Genomic DNA, 25,428 nt, shown 5'->3' on the forward strand with positions numbered 1-25,428 from the left:
CGCCCTTGTCTCGCCGGGCCGTTTCAGAGGGTCATTGCTGTGTGTGCATGTCTGGAGGCCAGGCCGGGTAAGGGCGGCAGATTTCCTTCCCCTCGAGAACATTAGTCAACCAGATGGGTTTTTCTGATAATCGGCGACGGTTTCATTGTGGGACTTTTTCATTCCAATTTTTTTTCCTATTATTGAATTCATATTTCACCGGCTGCCATGGTGGGGTCCGAACCCTGGTCCCCAGAGCATTACCTGGAGTTATGGGGGGGGGCGTGGGTCTCTGGATTACGAGTCCAGTGACAATGCCACTACACCACTATTGGGTTGGCAGGACTTGCAAATGTGGGGTAATATTCGGTGGGGCCACTTGAAGGTGACGGGAGCTGGAGGGGGGGAGGTGGTGGGAGGGCCACGTGACGGAAAAGCATCCAGGAACGCGCCTGGCCAGACCTGACCCCCCCCCCCCTCCAACCAACCCTCCAGGTGCCCGGCGCCAACCACCCCACCCCTGCCACCCATCACCCAGTCACAAGCACAGGCTCAACTGGTTGCGGACGGTGCACTTCTTGCACTGCACCACGCAGCACCAGTGGAAACGGCACAGGCAGTTCTCCTCCACCACCACCGTCTGGTCCCTGAAGCCCCTGCCGCAGCACAGCAGGTCACAGCCGCTCACGTCCAGCGCCGTGCTGTTGCACGCCCTGCCCCGAGTGCCCGGCGAGCCCGTCTTGCGGTTGGGCAGGCAGAAGTCGGGCGAGTTGGCGGAGTAGACCAGGTCGTGGCGGTCGGGGGGCTTGATGTTCTGGCCCACCGGGATGAGGGTCTTCCCGTCGTTGCCCCCCATCACCTTGAAGGCGCCGTTAAAGCGGTCCAGGAGGCGGGAGCCCACCTCGCGGAGGTTGGGCATTTTCTTCCAACACGTTCGGAGGGTGCAGGAGCCAGACAAGCCGTGACACTTGCACTCGGTTCTCATGTAACTCTTCACAGCCTGTAGTCCGGGAGAGAGAAAAAGAAAATAGCCGAGATCGATTAGCGAGATAAACCCGACTGCAGAATTAATTCTAATAGCTACAGGGAAAGGATTGTCAGGTAACATCACTTACATACCTACTGTAATGAAGTCATGATTAATGCGTCAAGCTGCTGTCTGAAAAGCTTTAACCAACTTTAATTAAGGTGGGTTTGCAGACTAAAAGCCGAGGGATATCTTCGGATACCAGGAGGAACATGCGGACATTCGATCCCTTCCCCGATTAGTTAAAGCTCAAGTAGAGATTGGGATCTCTGCCCCGGTAAGCAACTTTAAAGATGCCGTTCCCCAACTCCAAGAGTTCCTCTTGTCCTTCCACGGGACGTGGGCACCGCTGGCGAGGCCAGCCGCTGTTACCCGTCCCTCGTTGCCCGAGAATTCACAGAACGAAGAACAGCACAGGAAACAGGCCCTTACAAGCCCGCGCCGCCCACCCTAACACTCAGGGAGCGCCTCATCCCAATCCTTCTTCTACCTACCACGTCACATTCAATGTCACATTGGCCGTTTCAGAGGGACATGAAGGATAAACCACGTTGCCGTGGCTCTGGAATCAGACGTAGGCCAGGCTGGGTTACAACAGCAGATTTCCTTCCCTAAAGTGAACCAGACGGGTTTTTGCCGAAACTATTGATGCTAGTTTCATGGTCACCGTTGCTGCGATTAGTTTTTAATCCCAGATTGAATTATTAATTGAATTAAAATCCTACGAGCTGCCATCGTGGGTTTTGAGTTCCTGTCCCCAGAGTGTTAACCTCTGGATTACTCACCCAGTGACCTGCCAGCACTGGATTGCCAACTGAACGGTGGCTCAGACCTGATCTACAAAGGGCTCCGTTCAAATGGAATATTCCTTAGCCCATTGTCAAGGGGTTCCTGGTCACCAGGCCGATTTGGATCAGTTTGGTTCTCACCCTGGGGTGCGCCAGGCTCAGGGGCGAGAAATAAATTCAGTAAAAGCCAGAGAATGATGAAGAGATGATGAAGGTTTTCCAGTCCCGCTGCAGTGCGGGGAAATTTGACCGAGCGCCCAATTCTCCGTTCTCGCTGGCAGCGCCAGTGGGGTGTGCGCGACTGGAGAATTCCAGCCTCTGGGTAAAGTAGCATATTCAGTTGAATTCATCAGTAGCTTTCTTGAGTATCCAGTGATGCTTGTTGAGATATACAGATAATATGGACAACAGGCAGGAAGGGGGGTGGGGGGGTGACGGGGGGGGGGCGGGGAGGAGGATGTTGCGTGGTACAGTGAGTGTGGGGGGAGTGGGGGAACATGGAGTGGGGAAGGGGGCGCGTCACCTGTATAACCAAAACATAAATCAAAGCAAATTACTGTGAATGTTGGAAATTGAAAATAAGAACGGAAAATGCTGGAAAAACTCATAACTGAAGCATCATCTCTTTACGCTTATACTCAATTCCCCTCGCAATAAACAAGAATATTTTATTAGCTTTCCTAATCGCTTGCTGTATTTGCATATTATTCTATTGTGACTCATGCACTAGGACACCCAGATCCCTCTGCACCTCAAGAGCTAAGCATTCTCATCATTTCTCTCACCAATTAGTTAATAAGCTTCTCTTTTATTCTTCCTGCCAAAATGGACAATTTCACATTTTCCCACAATCCATTTTCCAGATCTTTGCCCACTCACTTAACCTAATTATATCCCCTTACAGCCCCCTTACGCCCTCTTCACAACTCACTTTCCTACCTATCTTTCTATCATCAGCAAATTTAGCAAACACCCCATGGGCGGCATGGTGGCACAGTGGTTAGCACTGCTGCCTCACAGCGCACAGGGACCCGGGTTCGATTCCTGGCTTGGGTCACTGTCGGTGTGGAGTTTGCACGTTCTCCCCGTATCTGCGTGGGTTTCCTGCGGGTGCTCTGGCTTCTTCCCACATTTCAAGGATGCGTGGGTTAGGTGGATTGACCATGTTAAGTTGCCCCTTCGTGTTAGGGGGGCTAGCTGGGGTAAATACATGGGGTTATGGGAATGGGGTCTGGCTGGGATTGTGATTGGTGTAGACTTGATGGGCTGAGTGGCCTCCTCCTGCACTGTAGGATTCTAAGATTCTATCCCTTCATCCAAATCATTTATATAAATTGCAGAATATTTGTCCAGTCTTGTATGATATAATCTAAATGCTGCACTACTGATTCCCTTGTTATTCTATCCAAATGAAGGGAGTCTGTGGTTCGGTTTGCCTCTGATTTTGAAGATTGTAAGCTCGAGTCTCACCCTATTAAATTCATAATCTTGGCTGGCGTTCCCAGCTGTGAGAGATGCTGTCCTTACAGATTAACATTAAACAGCTTACTTGGGCTGACCCGAAAGCTCCCAAAAGCACTACGCTAATGTAAGAACAGGGACGTGCTACCCTGTGGTCACTCAAACCGATTAGCTGGGACGTCTGCTGCGTCGCTGTTTGTGGGATCTTGCTGTGCGCAGACCGGCCGCTGCGTCTCCGACGCGACTACGCTCCAAAGGAGCACTCCCCTGACTGTACGGTGCTTCGGGCTGTTTTCAGATCACTCATCTTTTTTTGTCTTCGTTCTCAGATGGAAAATGCATCACCCACACAACTGGGTGGATTCAACACGAGGAAAAAATGCCAAAAATGTGGAAATTCAATCCCAATATTTTGAAGCTTCCTCCTTTCTTAGCCTACATCTGCTTTGCTTCTTTAATTTGCTCGCAGGACACGGGTGTCGCTGGCTGGATTGCCCTTCCCTCATTGCCCTTGAGAAGGCGCGATGCGGGAGACGCCAGCGTCGGACTGGGGTGGGCACAGTCAAAAGTCTGACAGCGCCAGGCTGAAGTTCAACAGGGTTATTTGGAATCACGAGCTTGCGGAGCGCTGCTCCTGCATCAGGTGACTCACATCGTTCCGGTGAGGACAAACTAAGTTTCTCCTATCTGAGCCCTGGAGAAATCCCATCAGCAACAGCTCTGCCGCGCCCTGCAAGTTCAGCAGAACAGTAGCACAGTGCTTAGCACCACGGCTTCACAGCTCCCAGGGTCCTGGGTTCGATTCCCAGCTCGGGTCACTGCCTGTGTGGAGTTTGCACATTCTCCTCGTGTCTGCGTGGGTTTCCTCCGGGTGCTCCGGTTTCCTCCCACAGTCCAAAGATGTGCGGGTTAGGTTGATTGGCCGTGCTAAGAACTTGTCCCTTAGTGTCCAGGGATGCGCAGGTTGGAGGGATTAGTGGGTAAAATATGTAGGGATATGGGGGTAGGGCCTGGGTGGGATTGTGTTTGGCGCAGATGCGATGGGCCGAAGGGCCTCTTTCTGCACTGTAGGATTCTATGATTGAACAAAAGTTCCTTCTTGAAGCCAACTCCACAAGATGTCAAGCAAATCCCTTGAGAAACTCAATTGCGATGGACTGGATACTGTGTGCCTGGCTGGCTGAGCGCCGTCTCCCCAGCCAGATCCCGTGTGCTGGAATCTCGAATGGGCCTCAGAGACACTGACTCCTCACCGAAGTACGGCAGTGTAAAGGTGGGCTGGGCGGGGGCTGCTACCAATCACTCACAGTGATTGACATCAAGCCGCATCAGGCTGTGAGTCACACTGTCTTAACGATGATGCAAAGGAGGAAAGAAAAGGAAGAAGGCGATGGCACGGGTTTCCTCTGGTTTCCTCCCACAGTCCAAAGATGTGCGGGTCAGGTAGATTGGCCATGTTAAGTTGCCCCTTCGTGTCAGGGGGATTAACATGGGGTTAGGAGGATAGAGCTGGGTGGGACTCGAATGGGCTGAATGGCCTCTTTCTGCACTGTAGGGATTCCATGATTCTAAGATCCACCAGATCCCACCAAACTGCCCCATCGGCCCAAAGATCTGCAGGTCAATAGTCCCGGGCCTGTTTCGTCAAATGGCGGGGTCCCTGAGTAAATGTATTCCTTGAATCAAAGGACAAATGAGGCCCAGCCATCAATGAGAGTTTTATCATAAGAACCCCTGCCATAAACTATTAATCCCATGAAATGAATTCAGATTAACTTTAGCATCCTTCCTTCAGCCAATATCATTGGACAATTTGAGCCATCGCATCACGATGACTCTGGGGCTGGTCTTGGCCCATGCTCCACCTAGTGGTCTCGGTGAGAACTGACAGAGTCGCCCTCTGCTGTCAACAGCATCGAAATTATTGAGAGAACCGTTCGTGATCAATGAATTTGCAACTCCTCTGCCTGTTTTCATGAATGAAAAGATGGCTTTAGACCTCAGTCCCCCCACCATGCCGACACTATAGTTAAGAAAACCCACCAAGGCCTCTATTTTCTCAGGAGGCTAAGGAAATTTGGCATGTCAGCTATGACTCTCACCAACTTTTACAGATGCACCACAGAAAGCATTCTTTCTGGTTGTATCACAAATTAGTATGGCTTCGGCCAAAACCGAAGGAAATACAAAGGTGACATGCTTAGCACTGCTGCCTCACAGTGCCAGGGATCCAGGTTCAATGCCAGCCTCGGGTCACTGTCTGTGTGGAGTCTACATGTTCTCCCCGTGTCCGCATGGGTTTCTTCCAGATGCTCCTGTTTCCTATCACAGTCCAAAGATGTAAAGGTTAGGTGGATTGGCCATGCTAAATTGCCCCTTAATGTCAAGGGGATTAGCAGGATAGATGTGTGGTTCACGGGAGTAGGACCTGGGTGGTATTATGTTCAGTACAGATTCAACGGGCTGCAAGGCCTCCTTCTGTACTGTCGGGATTCTATGATGAACGAAGCCCAGTCTCCAGTCACACAAACCAGCCTCCCATCCATTGACTCTGTCTACACTTCCCGTTGCCTCAGCAAAACAGCCAGCATAATTAAGGATCCCCACGCACCGCAGACATCTTCCGTTGGGAAAAAGATACAAAAGTCTGAGGTCACGTACCAACCGACTCAAGAACAGCTTCTTCCCTGCTGCTGTCAGACTTTTGAATGGACTTACTTCGCATTAAGTTGACCTTTCTCTAGACTCTAGCAATGACTGTAATACTGCATTCCGCACCCTCTCCTTTCCTTCTCTATGAACGGTATGTTTTGTCTGTATAGCGTGCAAGAAACAATACTTTCCATTGTATACTAATACATGTGACAATAATAAATCAATCAATGTTTTCTGTACCACACATCTAGAACATGCAATTCTCAACAATTCTCAGTAATACCCAGGAACCCCGGTTTTTCAATATTTGCTCGATGGATTGAATATTTTGTCTTGAAGCAGAAGTTTATGGTTTTCCAGTCCTGGTCACTTTAACATTGCTCTGCATTATTTACTGCTGTTTGTGAAAGCTTGCTGTGCAGAAATTGGTTGCTGTGTTCCCCACTTCTCTCTGGCAAATGTTGGCGCTACCATTTGGCAGTGCCAACCTGCAAATACTGCCGACAGGTTAGCCTGTACATTCCACTGACATCGCTGAAAAGAGAAACATGTCGCAGATGCTCTTTGCATTGTTCAGGACAAATACAAGAATACCAAATTTCAAACAATCTCAGCTATTCATATTACACAAGGAAAGGGTGTTGACTGGTTGGCACCTGGATAGATCTTTTGAATAGGCAGGAAATCGAGGGATAGCAACCACGTAAAAACAAGAAAATATTAGATTGGAGAGACATCTTGGTCGGCACAGACTTGGTGGGCCGAAGGGCCTGTTCCTGTGCTGTACCGTTCTTTGTTCAGATTACGTATGGAGTCTACAGTGGTTGAGTGTTCAGAAAAGTGTCTGTCCTGAAGAGAACTCAGAGCCTACAGGCATCTAGAAGCAGCCTAAATCCAGCTTTGATTGCATTAGGGAAGGAACTGAGTGATGCTCGGGTTAATATTGTCAAGAGCACAATGGAACTTGTAGTTCAATCGGAGCCCAATTCATCATTTGTGGGGAACCTGACCAGCCCCTCACTCAACTCACCAACCCTGTCCATGTCCCTCTGCCCTGATCCATCAATGTACACGTAGCTCGTAAAGTCGCTCAGTTTGTCACTAATGTTTTCTTTAAAAAACGAACTTGGTATTCGTTTTATTTTAAGAATCCCCACAGTGCAGAAGGGGGCCATTCGACCCATTAGCTGGAAATCTATCACCTTGCCCGCCACAGAATCAGAGCGGGCGAAGGTCCCACATCAGAAATCTCCGCTGACCTTGGCAGGAGTTTCTGGTCTCCAGTCTACACTGACTGGTAGATATCTTACCCAGGGCCCCTCCATCACTCCATCCCAATACCCCACACATTTCCCATGGCCAATCCATCGAATTCACACATCTTGGGACACCAAGGGCCCGATTTTGCCAACAATTTGCGCCCGTTTTTGGGCGCGAAATCGTGGTAAATTCGGGCGCGAGACCTCTCTCGCGACCTGCACCCGAGTCCGCACAGATCGCCACTTTACCGAGACCCGCGAATGGCGGGGATCCGTTCCGCACCCAAATCCGGCGCAACAACGCCTTTGCATGCATTTAAATTGAATGAATGAACTGTCCGCCCAACTCTGTCAGCATTTCCCCCTTTACCACCACGTTTACCGATCCAGAACCTGCTGAATAAAAGTCTGAGTCGGGTGCTCCAGCCTCTGTTCAGTGATTCCTACAGCTCTCTGACTCTGCTCAGTGACGGGGGTGGGGGTGGACGGGAGGTGGGTCTGATGGATTTCTGGTGGGGTGGGGGGGGGGGCAGATGGATCTCTGATGAAGAGGGGGAGCAGATGGATCTCTGGTGGGGGGGGGGCAGATGGATCTCTGATGAAGCGGGGGCAGATGGATCTCTGATGGGGGGGGAGCAGATGGATCTCTGGTTGGGGGGGGTGCAGGGAGGTCCGCTGCCCCCCCCTCTGTTGGCGATCAGTGGGGGGGGGGGGAGGGGATCAGGGTGGTGATCGGTCTGGGTAGTGGGGGGGATGGATAAGGGGGGGCAGTGATGTGTGTGTGTGTGTGTCTCCTTTACCCACCCCCACCCACCCCTATCACCCAGACCAATCACCACCCGCGCCCCCCTCCTCCCCCCCCCCACCGATTGCCCGCAGAGTGGCAACAAACCCCCCCCCTCCACCAGAGGTCCATCTGCCCCGCCCCCAGAGATCTATCTGCCTCCCCCTGAGATACATCTTACCTGTCTCCCTCCTCCCCACCCCCTGAGATACATCTTACCTGTCTCCCTCCTCCCCACCCCCTGAGATACATCTTACCTGTCTCCCTCCTCCCCACCCCCTGAGATACATCTTACCTGTCTCCCTCCTCCCCACCCCCTGAGATACATCTTACCTGTCTCCCTCCTCCCCACCCCCTGAGATACATCCTTGCTCCCACTTCTCGCTCCCGGGCCACTTTCTCTACTCCCTGCGGCTCGGGAGCGATCTGACACGGGCGCACTCTTTCCAACATTTTCCCAATTGCGCACGCGCAGTTCCGAGCTCCGATCGTTCCAGATGCACTAAGCCCCGCCCACAGCGCGAATCGGATTGGAGATGGCTGACAGCGGATTTCTATGTTGGGATCTGTGCTACGCCCAGACTCGGCACTTTGAATCAAAATGGTAAAATCGGGCCCTAAGTGTCAATTTAGCACGGCCAATCCACCTAAAAATGCACAACTTTGCAATGTGAGAAGAAACTGGATCGCTCGGAGGAAACCCATGTAGACATGTGGGTGGCACCGTGGGCAGCACGGTGGTTAGCACTGCTGCCTCATATCTCCAGGGTCCTGGGTTCAATTCCGTCCTCAGGTCTCTGTCTGTGGTGGAATTTGCACATTCTCCCCATATCTGCGTGGGTTTCCTCCGGGTGCTCCAGTTTCCACCCACAGTCCAAAGTTGACCGGCCCTGCTAAATTGCCCATTAGTGTCCCGGGAACCTACGTTAGAGGGATTAGCGAGGTAAATCTGGGGAGTTACGGGGGTAGGGCCTGGGTGGGATTGCTGTCGGTGCAGACTCGATGGGCCAAATGGCCTCCTTCTGCACTGTAGGATTCTACCTTTCTATTCTATCGTGGGGAGAATGTGCAGACTCCACACAAACAGAGATCCAAGGCTGGAATTGAACCCGGGTCCCTGGCACTGTGAAGCAGCAGTGCTCACCACTGTGCCATCTTCCACAACCTCAAGATGTCCTGAAGCACTTGGGATCCAGTGAAGCAAATGTAGTCACTATTGATGTAACGTATGAATCATCTCATAATATTGTAGCTCTCGATAGGTCCAGCACTGGTATGTGGTTTCTTTTTGTGGTATTGCAAGTTCCACCAGCTCAACATTTGGATGAAGCTCTGGGAAAGGTCCTGGATGGAGCTCTGGGCGCGCGCACTGGCCTTGGAAAGGGCCCAGAGGAGGTTCACAAGAATGATCCCTGGAAATGAAGAGCTTGTCGTATGAGGAACGGTTGAGGACTCTGGGTCTGTACTCGTTGAGAGTTTAGAAGGGTGAAGGGGGATTTTATTAAAACTTACAGGATACTGCAAGGCCTCAATAGAGTGGACATGGAGACGATGCTTCCAATAGTAGGAAAAACTAGAACCAGAAGGCACAACCTCAGGCTAAAGGGACAATTCTTTAAAACAGAGATGAGGAGGAATTTCTTCAGCCAGAGACTGGTGAATCTGATTTGTTCAGATTACGTATGGAGTCTACAGTGGTTGAGTGTTCAAAAAGTGTCTGTCCTGAAGAGAACTCAGAGCCTACAGGCATCTAGAAGCAGCCTAAATCCAGCTTTGATTGCATTAGGGAAGGAACTGAGTGATGCCCGGGTTAATATTGTCAAGAGCACAATGGAACTTGTAGTTCAATCGGAGCCCGATTCATCATTTGTGGGGAACCTGACCAGCCCCTCACTCAACTCACCAACCCTGTCCATGTCCCTCCGCCCTGATCCATCAATGTACACGTAGCTCGTAAAGTCGCTCAGTTTGTCACTAATGTTTTCTTTAAAAAACGAACTTGGTATTCGTTTTATTTTAAGAATCCCCACAGTGCAGAAGGGGGCCATTCGACCCATTAGCTGGAAATCTATCACCTTGCCCGCCACAGAATCAGAGCGGGCGAACTCTTTGCCACAGAAGGCTGTGGAGGCCAGGTCATTGAGTGTCTTTAAGACAGAGATAGAGAGGTTCTTGATAGATAACGGATTCGGGGGTTATGAGGAAGAATGGGGATGAAAAAGATATCAGCCATGATTGAGTGGTGGAGCAGACTCGATGGGCCAAATGGCCTAATTCTGCTCCTATGTCTTATGATCTTATGGACAGACCTTGGATGTTGCCCTGGGGACAGGCCCTGGATGGAGGCCTGGGGACAGGCCCTGGATGGAGGCCTGGGGACAGGCCCTGGATGGAGGCCTGGGGACAGGCTCTGGATATTGCCCTGGAAATAGGCCCTGGATGGTGCCTAGGAGACAGGCCCTGTACACCCAGGCATCAATGTGCCCTGAATTTAATCCCAGTATGAAATTTCCTTGGGTTTCTGTCCCAGTGTGTTTAGCTTCCATAAAACGGAGCTGGAGGAAATGTTTGACAGTATTTCAGCCCCGGACCTGGACACTATCAGTGTTTATCTAATGAGCATAGAGACCGGTAGCAGGAGCCTTCATGAATGTCACGCCTCACAAATCCACTGGAATTCTCTGCTTGATTAAACCCTGCATCAAAGTTAGATTAAAAGGTGCTGAGAAAGAGGCAGGGCGGGCCGGCAAACTGGTCGAGCAACAGTAACAGAAACAGCACTGATCGATTGGCCAGGATTCCTCAGCCACAGAGACAACCATGTGTAACGTTGTGAGCAGGATGCTGGGGCAACTCCAGGGTTTGTGGGTGTAACTGTGTGAGGGAGCCCTTTAACAATTCCTCCTTGTACACAGGTGAGGAAGTCAACCAAAAACTCATGAGCTTAACTTTCTATTCTGAAGTTTTTCTAATATGTGGATAGTTATTTTGAAGCAAAACATTTGTTTTTACAATCTACCTACCGTCCGTCCATCCATCCATCTGTCCATCCATCCATCCGTCCGTCCATCCATCCATCCGTCCGTCCATCCTTCCGTCCGTCCATCCATCCTTCTGTCCGTCCATCCATCCTTCTGTCCGTCCATCCATCCATCCGTCCGTCCATCCATCCATCCGTCCGTCCATCCTTCCGTCCGTCCATCCATCCATCCGTCCGTCCATCCATCCATCCGTCCGTCCATCCATCCGTCCGTCCATCCATCCTTCTGTCTGTCCATCCATCCGTCCATCTGTCCACCCATCCATCCATCTGTCCACCCATCCATCCATCTGTCCATCCATCCGTCCGTCCGTCCACCCATCCATCCATCTGTCCATCCGTCCGTCTGTTCGTCCACCCATCCATCCATCTGTCCATCCATCCGTCCGTCCGTCCACCCATCCATCCATCTGTCCATCCATCCGTCCGTCCGTCCACCCATCCATCCATCTGTCCATCCATCCGTCCCTCTGTCCACCCATCCATCCATCTGTCCATCCATCCATCCCTCTGTCCACCCATCCATCCATCTGTCCATGTCTGGCTATTGGCAAAGTTTTCATTGTAGAATGCCAACAGTACAGAAGGAGGCCATTCGGCCCATAGAGACTGCACTAACTCTCATAGAAACATAGAATCCCGGCAGCGGAAAAGGAGGCCATTTGGCCCATTAAGTCTGCGCTGACAACAATCCCACCCAAGCCCTGTGCCCATAACCCCATGCATTTACCCTGCTAATCCCCCTAACACTAAGGGGCAATTTAGCATGGCAAATCCACCTAACCCGCACACCTTTAGAGAGGAAACTGGAGCACCTGGAGGAAACCCACGCCAACATGGGAAGAATGTACAGACTCCTCGCAGACAGTGACCCGAGGCTGGAATTGAACCCAGGCCTCTGGTGTTGGGAGGCAGCAGTGCTAACCACATGCCACTGTGCCACCCTCTCTGATGGAATGTCTCACCCAGGCCCTCTCCCCTATCTCCATAATCCCACACATTCATAATAGCTAACGCCCCCCTTAGCCTACACATCTCGGAACACTAAGGGGTAATTTAGCGTGGCCAATCCACCTAGCCTGCACGTCTTTCCACATTGGCTTATTTACATATCACGAGGTATTTGTGGTTGATACATCAACAGAAATAGAGACTGACAGGTGAATAGACAACTGGACAGCTGAGGGAGAGACAGGAGCAGATAGAATTGTTAAATAAAGATAAATAAGTAAAGAAAGGCTTGTATTTATGTTGACCCTTTCATGACCTCAAGCACTCAAGAGATTCCAAAGTGCTTTGCAGTCAATGAAGTTCTTTTTTGAAATGCAGTCAGTGTCAAAATCCAGGAAATTCCACAGCCAATTTGTGTACAGTAAGCTCCCACAAATTACACTGAGATGCCAACCAGATAACTTGTCCTTTAGCAGCAGTGGCCAGGATACTGGGGAAATTGCCCTTGTTCTTCTTTCAAATAGTATACCATTTACATTCAGCTCAGGCCGCAGACATAGAAACAGAGAAACTACAAGTTTCCGCCCTTCATTTTGATCATGGCTGATCATCGAATTCAATATCTGACCCCCCCTCCCTCCCCATATCCCTTTAGCCCCAGGAGCGATATCCAATTTCTTCTTGAAATCAGACAATGTTTTGGCCTCAACTACATTCTGTGGTAGTGAATTCTACACATTCACCACCCTCTGGGTGAAGGAATTTCTCCTCACCTCAGTCCTAAAAGATTTACCCCTTATCCTCAAACTATGACCCCCTAGTTCTGGACTCCCCACCATTGGGAACATTGTCAACTGTCATTTCTAAGGGGTGGTGTCTCCAACAGTACAGCGCTCCCTCTGTACTGCACAGGAATGGAACCTTAAGCTTTGTCCTCAAGTGCCTGGCACGGGACTACGAACCTTCTAACTGAGAGGTGAGAGCTGCCACTGGGGCAAGATTGATTCTGTTACTGAACGGTTACGGAGGAGCACAGACACATTAAGTCTAAGTTTATTTATTAGAGTCACAAATAGGCTTACATTAACACTGCAATGAAGTTACTGTGAAAATCCCCTAGTCGCCACACTCCAGCGCCTGTTCGGGTACACTGAGGGAGAATTGAGCATGGCCAGTGAACCGAACCAGCACATCTTTCAGACTGTGGGAGGAAACTGGAGCACCCAGAGGAAACCCACGCAGGCACGGGGAGAATGTGCAGACTCCGCACAGACAGTGACCCAAGCCAGGAATTGAACCTGGGTCCCTGGAGCTGTGAGGCAGCAGTGCTATCCGCTGCACCACCTCACAATAACTGATGAACTAATTAATGACTTTTGTTACAGGCACAGTGGTTAGCACTGCTGCCTCAGAGCTCCAGGGGCCTGGGTTCAATTCCGACCTTGGGTGACCATCTGTGTGGAGTGTGCATGTTCTCCCCATGTCTGTGTGGGTTTCCTCGGGTGCTCCGGGTTCCCCTCACAGACTGAAAGACATGCTAGTTAGGTGGACTGGCCATGCTAAATTGTCCCCGGGTGACGGAAGATGTGTAGGTTAGGGGGATTGGCAGGCTAAATATGTGGGGTTACGGGAAAGGGCCTGGGTGGGATTCTCTGTCAGGAAGTCAATGCAGAGTCGATGGGCCAAAAGGCCTCCTCCCACACTGCAGGGAGTCTATGATTCAATGAGTGTCATTGAACCTATACTCCAGTGAGAGAACTGAAGAATAGAACTGCAAAGCTGGAATGAGGCTAAAATTTAAAGAAGATTTGTGCCTTCCACATGAATATGAAAATGAAGAAGTGATGGATAACTGGTTAAAGACACGATTGATGGGTACAAGAGTTGACAGAAATTATCAAACAACGTACGGGACATGATGGGGCCATGGTAATGTCATCTGAGGAATGTGGCTGGTCAGCATTGAATAATGTCAGTTGTTAATGTTAGATTAATATCTTGGGATTACCTTCAGGGCCCAGGGAGTAAGTACATATCCATGTAGTTTTATTCTTCTTGGAAGGCTTAGCTGCAGCAAACTCTCTGTCCCTTTAGGCAATTAAATAATGAGTGGATTCCACAAAAGTGCAAATTGTACGGGGTCCATCTGAACAACAGGATCAGTGGAAAATGCTGCCCTGTCTCCATTCGTAAGGGTTTTATTGATGTTATTACAGGCTGTAGGATAGCCTGTGTTTATTACAGCGCTGCAAATCACAAACAGTAGGCTCTTCTTCCCCTTCACTGCCCAGACAGAGTGGATCCCCCACTCCCGTTCTACCAGACAGCCATCCACTCATCCCAATAGAATCACAGAACCCCTAGAGCGCAGAAGGAGGCCATTCGTCCCATCGATCCTGCACCGAACACAATCCCAACCAGGCCCTATCCCCATTACCCCATGCATTTACCCCAGCTAGTCCTCCTGACGCTAAGAGGCAATTTAGCACGGCCAATCCAACTAACTCACATCGTTGCACTGTGGCAGGAAACCGGAGCACCAGGAGGAAACCCACGCAGACATGGGGAGAATGTGCAAACTCCACACAGACAGTGGCTGAAGCTGGGAATCGAAGCCAGGTCCCTGCGCTGTGAGGCAGCAGTGCTAACCACAGTTTAGCTGGTTCTCTCGGTAGCAGCCGGCTGTGGTGGCTCGCGTACACCCTCATTTTTCAAGCACCCCCTCAGTACTGGCTCTCTCTCTCCCTCTCCCTCCCTCTCGAGGGCTCTTGTTCACCACATTTTCACAGACCCACATTGGTAGCTCGGCACAATTAAGCGAGAAATGAAAAGATTTGGTGTGGTAGGAAAGATGTTTCCACTTTCAGGGGAGACCAGGCCTAGGGAGTAGCAATGTAAGATGATCACTAATAAATCCAATAGGGGGGTTCAGGAGAAACCTCTGTGAGTGATGGATGTGGCAATGACAGGGAGTAGTTGAGGTGAATATCATTGATGGATTTGAGAGGAAGATACATGAGTAGATGAGGGAGAAAGAAACGGAAGGATATGTTAATGGGCTGAGATGAAGTAGAGTGGAAGGAAGCTCGAGAGGAAGCTAAACACCAGCACGGACTATTTGGGCCGAATGGCCTGTTCCTGCACTGTAACTATTTTGGAAACCGTTCCACCAGAATCGATCAATGAGGGTGAGACACACAAACATCCCCAAACCCTGCTTGATGTATAATTGATACATATAGACCTTATCATAATCACACAGCGCAGAAGGAGAACTTTCAGTCCACCTCACTACCCTAAAACCTTCATGAGAACAGCACAGCATCTTTGTAAAGAAGAATATTATTATTTCTCTACTACGTTACACAGGAAATATTTTCCTATATGTTTTCTTGGCTGTTAACTGGTCTCAGCTATCTGGCAGTGTGTTTCCTCTTGAAAAATCTGCCACCAGTTTTTAGAGTTTGCCCCCAAGGTCTTGACCCTCCAAATAGCAGAAATTGGTTCTCCCATTCTACCTCTATCTGCCCCTATCTACTCCCTCTACCCCATCCTCTTCAATCTACCCCCTTTCTACTCCTATCTGCCCCTATCTACTCCCTCTACCCCATCCTCTTCAATCTACCCCTTTTCTACTCCTATCTTCCCCTATCTACCCCTTTAAACCCCTATCAATGATGCCAAGGTCAATATATCCTTTCTAAATTACGGTGCCTACTCTATTCCAAGTGGTAATTAACCAAGGCTTTGTAGAGCTGTGGACAGAGAAGAGAGCCAATGTTTCAAGACTGGATGACCCTTTGTCAGAATCTTCAGACAGTCATCCAGACTTGAAAGTTTGCCTCTATTCTTTCTCCACAGACGCTGTCAAATCTGCTGAGATTTTCCAGCATTTTCTGTTTTGGTAACGTTAGCTAAAGTGAGGTTATCCACTTTGGTAGAAATAATAGTAGGAGGAATTATTATTTAAAAGGTGAAAAGCTGCAGCATGCTACGGTGCAGAGGGACCTGGGGGTCCTTGTGCACGAATCGCAAAAACCCAGCCTGCAGGTGCAGCAGGTGGTCAGGAAGGCGAATGGGATGCTGGCCTTTATAGCGAGGGGGATTGAATATAAAAGTAGGGAGGTCTTGCTGCAACTGTACAGGGCACTGGTGAGGCCGCAGCTGAAGTACTGTGTGCAGTTTTGGTCGCCGCACTTGTGGAAGGATATTTTGGCCTTGGAGGGAGTGCAGAGGAGGTTCACTAGGCTGATACTGGAGATGAGGCGGTTGGACTATGAAGGGAGATTGAATAGTCTGTGCTCGTTGGAGTTTAGAAGACTGAGGGGGGATCTTATAGAGACGTATAAGATAATGAAAGGGATGGATAGGGTAGAGGTAGAGAGATTCTTCCCGCTTAGAAAGGACAGCAGGACTAGAGGGCACAGCCTCAAGATAAGCGGGGAGCAGTTTAGATCAGAGTTGAGGAGGAACTTCTTCACTCAAAGGGTGGTGAATCTCTGGAATTCTCTGCCCATTGAAGTGGTGGAAGCTGCCTCGCTGAATATATTTAAGCCACGGGTAGATAGGTTTCTGATAGACAAGGGAATTAAGGGTTATGGGGAGAAAGCGGGAAAGTGGAACTGATCCACTTCAGATCAGCCATGATCTTATTGAATGGCGGGGCAGGCTCGAAGGGCTAGATGGCCGACTCCTGCTCTTATTTCTTATGTTCTTGTGTTTCACATTCCAGCAGCCACAGTATTTTGCCTTTAGGTTTATACAGCTGCAGTAGCCATCATGCTGGAACCAGGGACTTGACAATGAAGCCACATCTCACTATAGTGTGACGCTACAGTGTAACAGGCCAGGGTGAGGGTAAACGTGTCTCTCGTTCCGTGCAACGCAAAGTCACACCCCACCCAAAGGTCAGCCACCTTAAAGTAAACCTTGAGAACTCACCAGCCTCCCCGCCTCGTTGTTGTGCAGGTCCACCAGCGTCCGGATGTCGCTCTTACCCTTCTTCCGCCTCGCGTCCATGAACTGCTTGGACTTCTCGTAGCCGAAATCCACGTCGTCTCCGCAGCCTCCCCACTCCCAGGCCGTGCCCTCTGCCCGGGCTCCCGAGGCGGGCAGAGGGGGCGTGCGGCCCCTGGACCTGTCGCAGCCGCACTGCAGCAGCTCGCCCATGCTGCACGCTTGGGTCACGGCGTGCGTCACGCCAGCTGAGGTAATGGCGTACACAAAGGCCGTCTCCCGAATATCTGTGCGGTGGGGGTGGGGTGGTGGGAGGGGAAGGGGACAGAGAGCAAAGATCGTGAGGGAGGGGGGAGAGTGGTTACTGAATAAAACAACAAATTTCATTGAGATAGCACCCGCAACATCACAGAAACATCCCAAGGTGCTTCACAGGAGGACAAGATTTGTTACATATTAATATACTGGGATGGGAAGAGCAGGATTAGGTTCATGAGTTGGGCTTTCAGCCATGATCATGATGAATGGTGGTGCAGGCTCAGTTCATAGAAGCCCTACAGTGCAGAAGGAGGCCATTTGGCCCATCGAGTCTGCACTGACAACAATCCCTCCACATTTACCCCGCGAATCCCTGTAACCTACACATCCCGGGACACTAAGGGGCAATTTTGCACGGTCAATCAATCTAACTTGCACATCTTTGGGCTTTTTGGAGCACTCAGGGGAAACATATGCAGGCATGGTGAGAACACGCAAACTCCGCACAGACAGTGACCCAAGCCAGGAATTGAACCCGAGTCCATAAGAACATAAGAACATAAGAAATAGGAGCAGGAGTAGGCCATCTAGCCCCTCAAGCCTGCCCCGCCATTCAATAAGATCATGGCTGATCTGAAGTGGATCAGTTCCACTTTCCCGCTTTCTCCCCATAACCCTTAATTCCCTTGTCTGTCCATGGAGCTATGAGGCAGCAGCAGTGCTAACCATTGTGCCACCGTTCCTCCCAAATGTTCTGGGGAGCCGGGTTCGAATCCCACCATGGCAGTTGGTGGAATTTGAATTCAATAAAAAATACCTGGAATTAAGAATCTGCTGATGACCATCAAACCATTGTCGATTGTCAGAAAAAACCCATCTGGTTCACTAATGTCCTTTAGGGAAGGAAATCTGCCATCCTTACCTGGTCTGGCCTACATGTGACTCCAGAGCCACAGCAACGTGGTCAACTCTGGACTGTACTTGGGCAACTAGGGATGGGTAATAAATGCTGGCCAGCCAGTGACACCCATGTCCATAAGTAAATTTAAAAAAGCCTTGAAAGGCCTCCTCCTGCTCCTATCTTCTATGTTTCTTCTTCTATGTGATCTAGTCATTTATCTCTGCTGTTGTGGGAGCTTGCTGTGCACAAATTGCCCATACTATTTCCTTCACTACCCCAGCAACCACACTTCAATAGTGTTTCGTGGACTGTGAGATGCTTTGGGAAGTACTGAATTTGTGAAAAGTGAGATTTAAACACAAATAGTTTATTTAAGTCCTTGTGTAAGGCAGAAAGTTGCTTCACCAGTGCGCAGCTGGAGTACTGTGTGCAGTTTTGGGCGCCGCACCTGCGCAAGGATATTTTGGCCTTGGAGGGAGTGCAGAGGAGGTTTACTAGGCTGATACCGGAGTTGAGGGGGTTGAGCTATGAGGAGAGGCTGAATAAACTAGGCTTGTACTCGTTAGAGTTTAGAAGAATGAGGGGAGATCTCATTGAGACGTATAAGATGATGAATGGGATGGATAGGATAGAGGTGGAGAGACTCTTCCCGCTCAGAAAGGATAGTAGGACTAGGGGGCACAGCCTCAAGATAAAGGGGGGGCGGTTTAGAACGGAGTTGAGGAGGAACTTCTTCACTCAAAGGGTGGTGAATCTCTGGAATTCTCTGCCCGTTGAAGTGGTGGAGGCTGCCTCGCTAAATATTTTTAAGACGCGGGTTGATGGGTTTTTGATAAGCGAGGGGATTAAGGGTTATGGGGAGAGGGCGGGAATGTGGAACTGAGCCACGACAGATCAGCCATGATCTTATTGAATGGCAGGGCAGGCTCGAGGGGCTAGATGGCCTACTCCTGCTCCTATTTCTTATGTTCTTATGTTCATTCGCAACAAGGCATTGTTAGAACAATTGGAAGTAAACATGTCGGGTGAGATTTCATTGAATCCTACAGTCCAGAAGGAGGCCATTCGGCCCATCGAGTCTGTACCAACCACAATCCTACCCAAGCCGTATCCCCATAACCCCATGCATTTACCCTAGCTAGTGCCCCTGACACTAAGGGGCAATTTGGAATGGCCAATCAACCCAACCTGCACATCTTTGGGGTGTGGGAGGAAGCCGGAGTATCTGAAAGAAACCCATGCAGACACGGGGAGAATATGCAGACTCCACACAGAAGGTGATCCAAGCCAGGAATCAAAACCGGGTCCCTGGCACTGTGAGGCAGCAGTGCTAACCACTGTGCCACCATGCCGCCCCAAAACTGGAACATCCCACCCGAGGTCAACAGACCTTTGCAAGTCTCACTCCTCACCCGCTACGATTCCCGTGGCGGGTGGGACGGCCCATCGAATCTTATTGCCATTGTACGGACGTGCTCACAGAATGACCAAGGCTGGAACCTGAATATTCAAAGATATTTAGTATTTAGGAAGGACAGACAGAAAGGATAAAGAAGTGAGGGAGTCCCAATCACAATGGGAGAGATCACTTTGTGAGTGAGAGAAGATATTGGATCGGGAGATGAAGGTGTAGAAACAGGCTGGGTGGAGAAACAGCAACGTACTTTGGTGGAGTTATTTATAGGCCATCACACAGTAGTAATAATGTAGGGGGCAGTATAAATCAGAAAATTAGAGGGGTATGGAACAAGGACAATATTGCAATCAAGGGGTGCAGGTTGGCCATGCTAATTTCCCAGTTAGTGTCCCAGGGTGTATGGGTTAGGGGGATTAATGGTGTAAATATACAGTGATACAAGGATAGGGCCTGGCTAGGATGCTCCGTTGGAGGATCGGTGCAGACTCAATGGGCTGAATAGTCTCCTTCTGCACTGTAGGGATTCTATGATTTCAATCTGCATATTAAGTTCATAAGATTAAGTTTCACTCAAAGGGTGGTGAATCTCTGGAATTCTCTGCCCGTTGAAGTGGTGGAGGCTACCTCGCTAAATATATTTAAGACGCGGGTTGATAGGTTTTTGGTAGGCAAGGGAATTAAGGGTTATGGGGAGAAAACGGGAAAGTGGAACTGAGTCACTTCAGATCAGCCATGATCTTATTGAATGGCGGGGCAGGCTCGAAGGGCTGGATGGCCTATTCCTGCTCCTATTTCTTATGTTCTTATGTTCTTAAGATATAGGAGCAGAACTAGGCCATTCAACCTATCGAGTCTAGTCTGCCATTCGATCATGGCTGATATTCTCCTCATCCCCATTCTCCTGCCTTCTCCCCATAACCCTTCAACCCCATTACCAATCAAAAATCCATCTAACTCCTCCTTAAATTTATTCACTGTCCCAACATCCGCTGCACTTTGGGGGTAGCGAATTCCACAGATTCACAACCCTTTGGGAGAGGTAGTTTCTCCTCAACTCTGTTTTAAATTTGCCACCCCTTATCCTAAGACTATGATCTCTCGTCCTAGAATGTCCCACCATCCGCTCCACGTCTACTTAATTCCTGGAATATTTACGAGATGGTTTTCTAGGATAGCGTGCTGTGGAACCAACTGGAAAACAGGCTATTTTGCAATGAAAAGGGGTTAATTGATAGGTCATTGTAAAGGAGGCTTTAGGGAAGAGTGATCATAATATGATAGAATTTTTAAAAAGTTTGGAAGTGATGTATTCAATCCAAAACTAAGGCCTTTTTATCTTAAGGAGGAAATTACGTCGGGGAAGTTGGCAGTGGTAAAGTGGGAAATTGCAGTAAAAGATTTGATGGTAGATAGACAATGGCTGACACTGAAAGAATTAATGCATTGTTTACAACAAATACACATTCCTTTGAGACACAAAAATCCCAACCGGAAAAGTGATTCAACCATGGCTCATAAGAGAAGTTAATGATTGTATTAGGTCAAAAGTAAGAGGCTTAGCAAGTTGCCAAAAATGTAGTAAGCTTAAGAATTGGGCGCATTTTAGAATTCAGCAAAGAAGAACCAAGAAACTGATAAAGAAAAAGAAAATAAAATAAACTACCGAGAAACATCAAAACGGACTATGAAAGCTTCTATAAATTTGTAAAAAGGAAAAGATTAGCAAAGGCCTCGTGATACTATTCCTCTCTTGGGAAAATAAACCCAACAAAGAGACAGAGAGAGGTCACTCGAATTTCTGCCACTGTTTAAACTCTACATGACCTTCCTTCACTTTGATGGCCACTTTACACATTGCCCCATATCCATCTATTCCTTTACCCCGCATATATTTATCACGCCATCCGTTAATTACATCAAAATAATTGGCTTCAATCATCCCACATTGGAATACAAGATAAAGGAATTAGGAGGAGGCCATTCAGCCCTTCAAGCCTCCTCCGCCATTCAATAAGATCATGGCTGACCTGATTGTGATCTCAACTCCATTTTTCTGTCAATCTCCCATCGTACCTCCATTTTCCAGCACTCGGTCTGTAGCCTTGCGCGCTACGGAGTTTCAAGAGCTCATCCAAATGCTTCTTAAATGTTGTGAGGGTTCCCGCCTCTACCACCCTTTCAGGCAGCGAGTTCCAGATTCCCACCCCTCTCTGGATGAAAACATTTTTCCTCAAATCTCTTCTAAATCTTATGCCCCTTTTCTTAAATCTCTGCCCCCCCCCCGCCCCGCACCGGTTATTGACTCCTCTCTGACTAACTCTGCTTTGAATATATTCAATGATCCAGCCTTTCTGACGAAATGGTTCCATATACTAACCATTTTTGAGAAAAAAAGTTTCTCCTCATCCCTGTCCCAAACAGGAAATCTCTCATTCTCAATCTGTGTCTCCTGGTTCTAATCTCTCCCCTACCCTATCCAGTCCCCTCAGGATCTGAGACGTTTCAAAAAATATCACCTCTTATTCTTCTAAACTCCAATCTGTTCGACCCAAGTTTTACAACACTGAGAGAGGCCCCTTCATATCAGCACCAGCCATCAAGCGCCTATCCCATTTTTCAGCACTGGTCTGTTGCCGTGTGTGTTCTGGCGTTTCAGGAGCTCATCTAAATGCTTCTTAAACGTTGCGAGAGTTCCCACCTCTACCACCCTTTCAGACAACGAATCATAGAATCTTACAGTGCAGAAGGGGGCCATTCAGCCCATCGAGTCTGCGATGACCACAGCTCCACCCAGGCCCTATCCCCACAGCCCCATTTACCTCGACACTGAGGGGCAATTTTGCGTGGCAAATCTACCTAACCCGCACATCTTTGGACTGTAGGAGGAAACTGGAGCATCCAGAGGAAGCTCACACAGACAGTCACCCAAGCCAGGAATCAAACCCAGGTCCCTGGCGCTGTGAGGCAACAGCGCTAACCAGTGCCAATTCCCACCATCCTCTGGGTGATAACATTTTTTTTCCTCCAGTACTCTCTAAGTCCACTGCCCCTTACCTTAACTGTGCCCCCTGATTATTGACCCCTCAACCAAGGGGAAAAGTTTATTCCTATCCACTCCATCTATGTCCCTCATAATTTAGCACATCTCGATCAGATCGCCCTCAGCTTGCTCCACTCTAAGGAAAATAGCCTAACCAGCCTGTCTTCATAGCTCAAACACTCCAGCCCCGACAACATCCTGGTGAATCTCTGCACCCTCTCTAATGCAATCACATCCCTCCTACAGTGTGGTGACTGGGACTGTACACAGTGCTCTAGCTGTGGCCTAACGAGTGTTTTATACGGCTCCACCATAACCTCACTGCTCTTATATTCTATGCCTTGACTAATAGAAACATAGAAAATAGGAGCAGGAGGAGGCCATTTGGCCCTTCGAGTCTGCTCCACCATTTGTTACGATCATGGCTGATCATCCAACTCAATAGCCTAATCCTGCTTTTTCCCCATAACCTTTGATTAATATATTTAATGTTTTGGCATCAACTACTTCCTGTGGCAATGAATTCCACAGGCTCTAAAGGCAAGTGGCCCATATGCCTTCATAACCACCTTATCCACCTGTCCTGTTGCTTTCAGGGATCTTTGGACCTGCACCCCAAGTTCCCTTTGGTCCTTTCTGATTTGATTTGACTGTATTTCAGGTACATCCCCTTGTTCGGGACTCTGTACAATTAGGAACAGTTCCACCATGTCGCCCCTAACAAACTCATTCAGTGAAGAGAGTGGCTTAGTGCTAACGTCATTGGACGTGTAATCCCAAGGCCCAAGCGAGAGACGCAGGTTCAAATCCCACACGGGATCCAGAGCTAGCTAGCCTCAGTAAGGTGACTGTGAAATTATTATCGATTGTTGTAAATGTGCTGGGGGAAGGGGCAAACGGTTATTGGGAATGTGGGGTAGAGGTTACAATCAGAGCAGCCATGATCCTGGAATGGTGGAGCAGGCTCGAGGGGCCAAGTGGCCTTACTCCCGCTCCTCATTCGCATGTTCATAAAATCTCGTCTGGTTCCACCATCCTTACCCAGTCTGGCCTCCAGATCCACAACAAAACAGTTGACCCTCAGTTGTTACAATGAGGGATGGACAATAAATGTTGTGCTTGCCAACAACATCCACATCCCCAAGAAATAATTTTAAAATTCTCATTTCTCTTGAGTGGAAAACTTTCACCATTGTTTCCAGTTGTGCAGTGAAACATTTCAAGACTCATAGAGGTTTACAGCATGGAAGAAGGCCCTTCGGCCCAACTTGTCCATGCTGTCCTATTTTTAAGCTAATCCCAATTGCCCGAATTTGGCCCATATCCTTCTATACCCATTTTATCCATGTAGCTAAATGATTTTTAAAAGATAAAATTGTACCCGCCTCTATTATTACCGCTGGCAGCTTGTTCCAGACACACACCACTTTCTGTATGAAAAAATTGCCCCTCTGGATCCTTTTGTATCTCCCCCCTCTCTCCTGAAACCTATGCCCTCTAGTATTACACTCCCCTACTATTGGGAAAAGATATTGACTATCTATCTGATCTGTGCCCGTCATTATTTTATAGACCTCTATAAGATCACCCCCAAGCCTCCTACGCTTCCGGGAAAAAAGTCCCAGCCTATCCACTCTCTTTATAACTCAAGCCATCAAGTCCCGGTAGCATCCGAGTAAATCTTTTCTGCAATCTTTCCAGTTTAATTTTATCCTTTCGACAACAGGGTGACCAGAACTGTGCACTCCCCCCTTCCCCCACTCTCTGCTGCTTGCTCCCCTGCGATGTGAAGGTACCTGGTGAGATTTTCATCCTTCTCATTATTCCCCAGGCGAAACATCAGCCTGACTGACCTGACCTTGACTTGAACCCTTGCTCCAGACAGTGTGCGGCGTCTCGAGACTGTGATGCGCCTTGGGACGAGGAGAATTCTCCTCGCCTTCTGAATGCCGACCTGAGCCACCCACCTTAAATATCAACGCTTAGTCCCCATCCTCAAAGGGACGAGGGGAAAATCCTCTTCACGCAGCCCCCTCCCCACCGAACCACGTTGAACTGAAGTCCCCAGTCTCCTGTGTCTAGACTGCGACGTGGGGGAGAGATGCCAGGGGGTGGGGGGAGCGGGAAGGGAGGGTAAAGAAAAGCTCAAGCGAGCTGGCGTCTCCCAAATCCTCCACGCACCGTTTCCCAAAATAAAAGTTCATTTGTTAGCCGCCAGTAAGGCTTACATTAACACTGCAACGAAGTTACTGCAAAATTCCCCTGGTGGCCACATTCCAGCGCCTGACCAGCACCTCTTCCCAGACTGTGGGAGGAAACCGGAGCACCCGGAGGACACCCACCCTGGGCTCTTAGCCAGACGGGGATCCTGCCTCGAACCTATTTCATCCAGCCCTGAAGATAAAAGTCTACACTACAAATGAACAGATGCCGATATCAGTGCACCCCCTACCACCACCGTCCCCCCCCCTCCCCGGCTTTCCCTTTTTTATAATTGGAGTCCAGTAACAAACAGCAATGGGAGGGGGAAGAATGGGCACAAACTTGCTTCCAGCCCTAAACACACATTTTTTGAGATGTGAAAAATGGATGGGTTAAAGGTCGGCGAGCAGGATACGCCAATTCCTCCTGAACGGGACATGTAAGGATAGCCTCTGGTGCAGCCATACCATTAACTCCGGTATATTGATAAGGTGACTTAAGTACAGTGGAACCCTTTTAAGTAGCACCTGGGAACTCAGTGTGAGTGAGTGATTAGTCGACTGGAGCCAGACAGTCTGCAGTTTGAACACTGCAGGTTTCTCCCCCCCCCCCCCCCCTCTCCGCCCCCACCACTGCCTTGCTCACCCCGCAACCCCACAGCTCACCCTGCCCCTTTCCTCTACTGGTCAGAGAGGCAGCGCCAAAGCAAA

The 25,428-nt window shown here is 49.3% G+C and overlaps 1 protein-coding gene across 1 annotated transcript in view; it reads right to left on the reverse strand.

Moving 5' to 3' along the window:
• Window positions 1-503: 503 nt before the first annotated feature.
• Window positions 504-25,428, reverse strand: part of wnt6b (wingless-type MMTV integration site family, member 6b) — a 76,957-nt gene continuing 52,032 nt past the window's right edge. The window contains exons 3-4 of the mRNA XM_080199535.1: window positions 16,886-17,187; window positions 504-979 (exon numbers count right to left, since the gene is read on the reverse strand). Coding sequence (XP_080055661.1) covers window positions 518-979; window positions 16,886-17,187 — 764 coding nt within the window. The 3' untranslated portion in view covers window positions 504-517. The remainder of the gene's footprint in view (window positions 980-16,885; window positions 17,188-25,428) is intronic.

The sequence above is a fragment of the Carcharhinus amblyrhynchos genome, chromosome 11 (genome assembly GCF_965287045.1).
Source record: "Carcharhinus amblyrhynchos chromosome 11, sCarAmb.v2.hapA, whole genome shotgun sequence".
Lineage (NCBI taxonomy): Eukaryota > Metazoa > Chordata > Chondrichthyes > Carcharhiniformes > Carcharhinidae > Carcharhinus > Carcharhinus amblyrhynchos.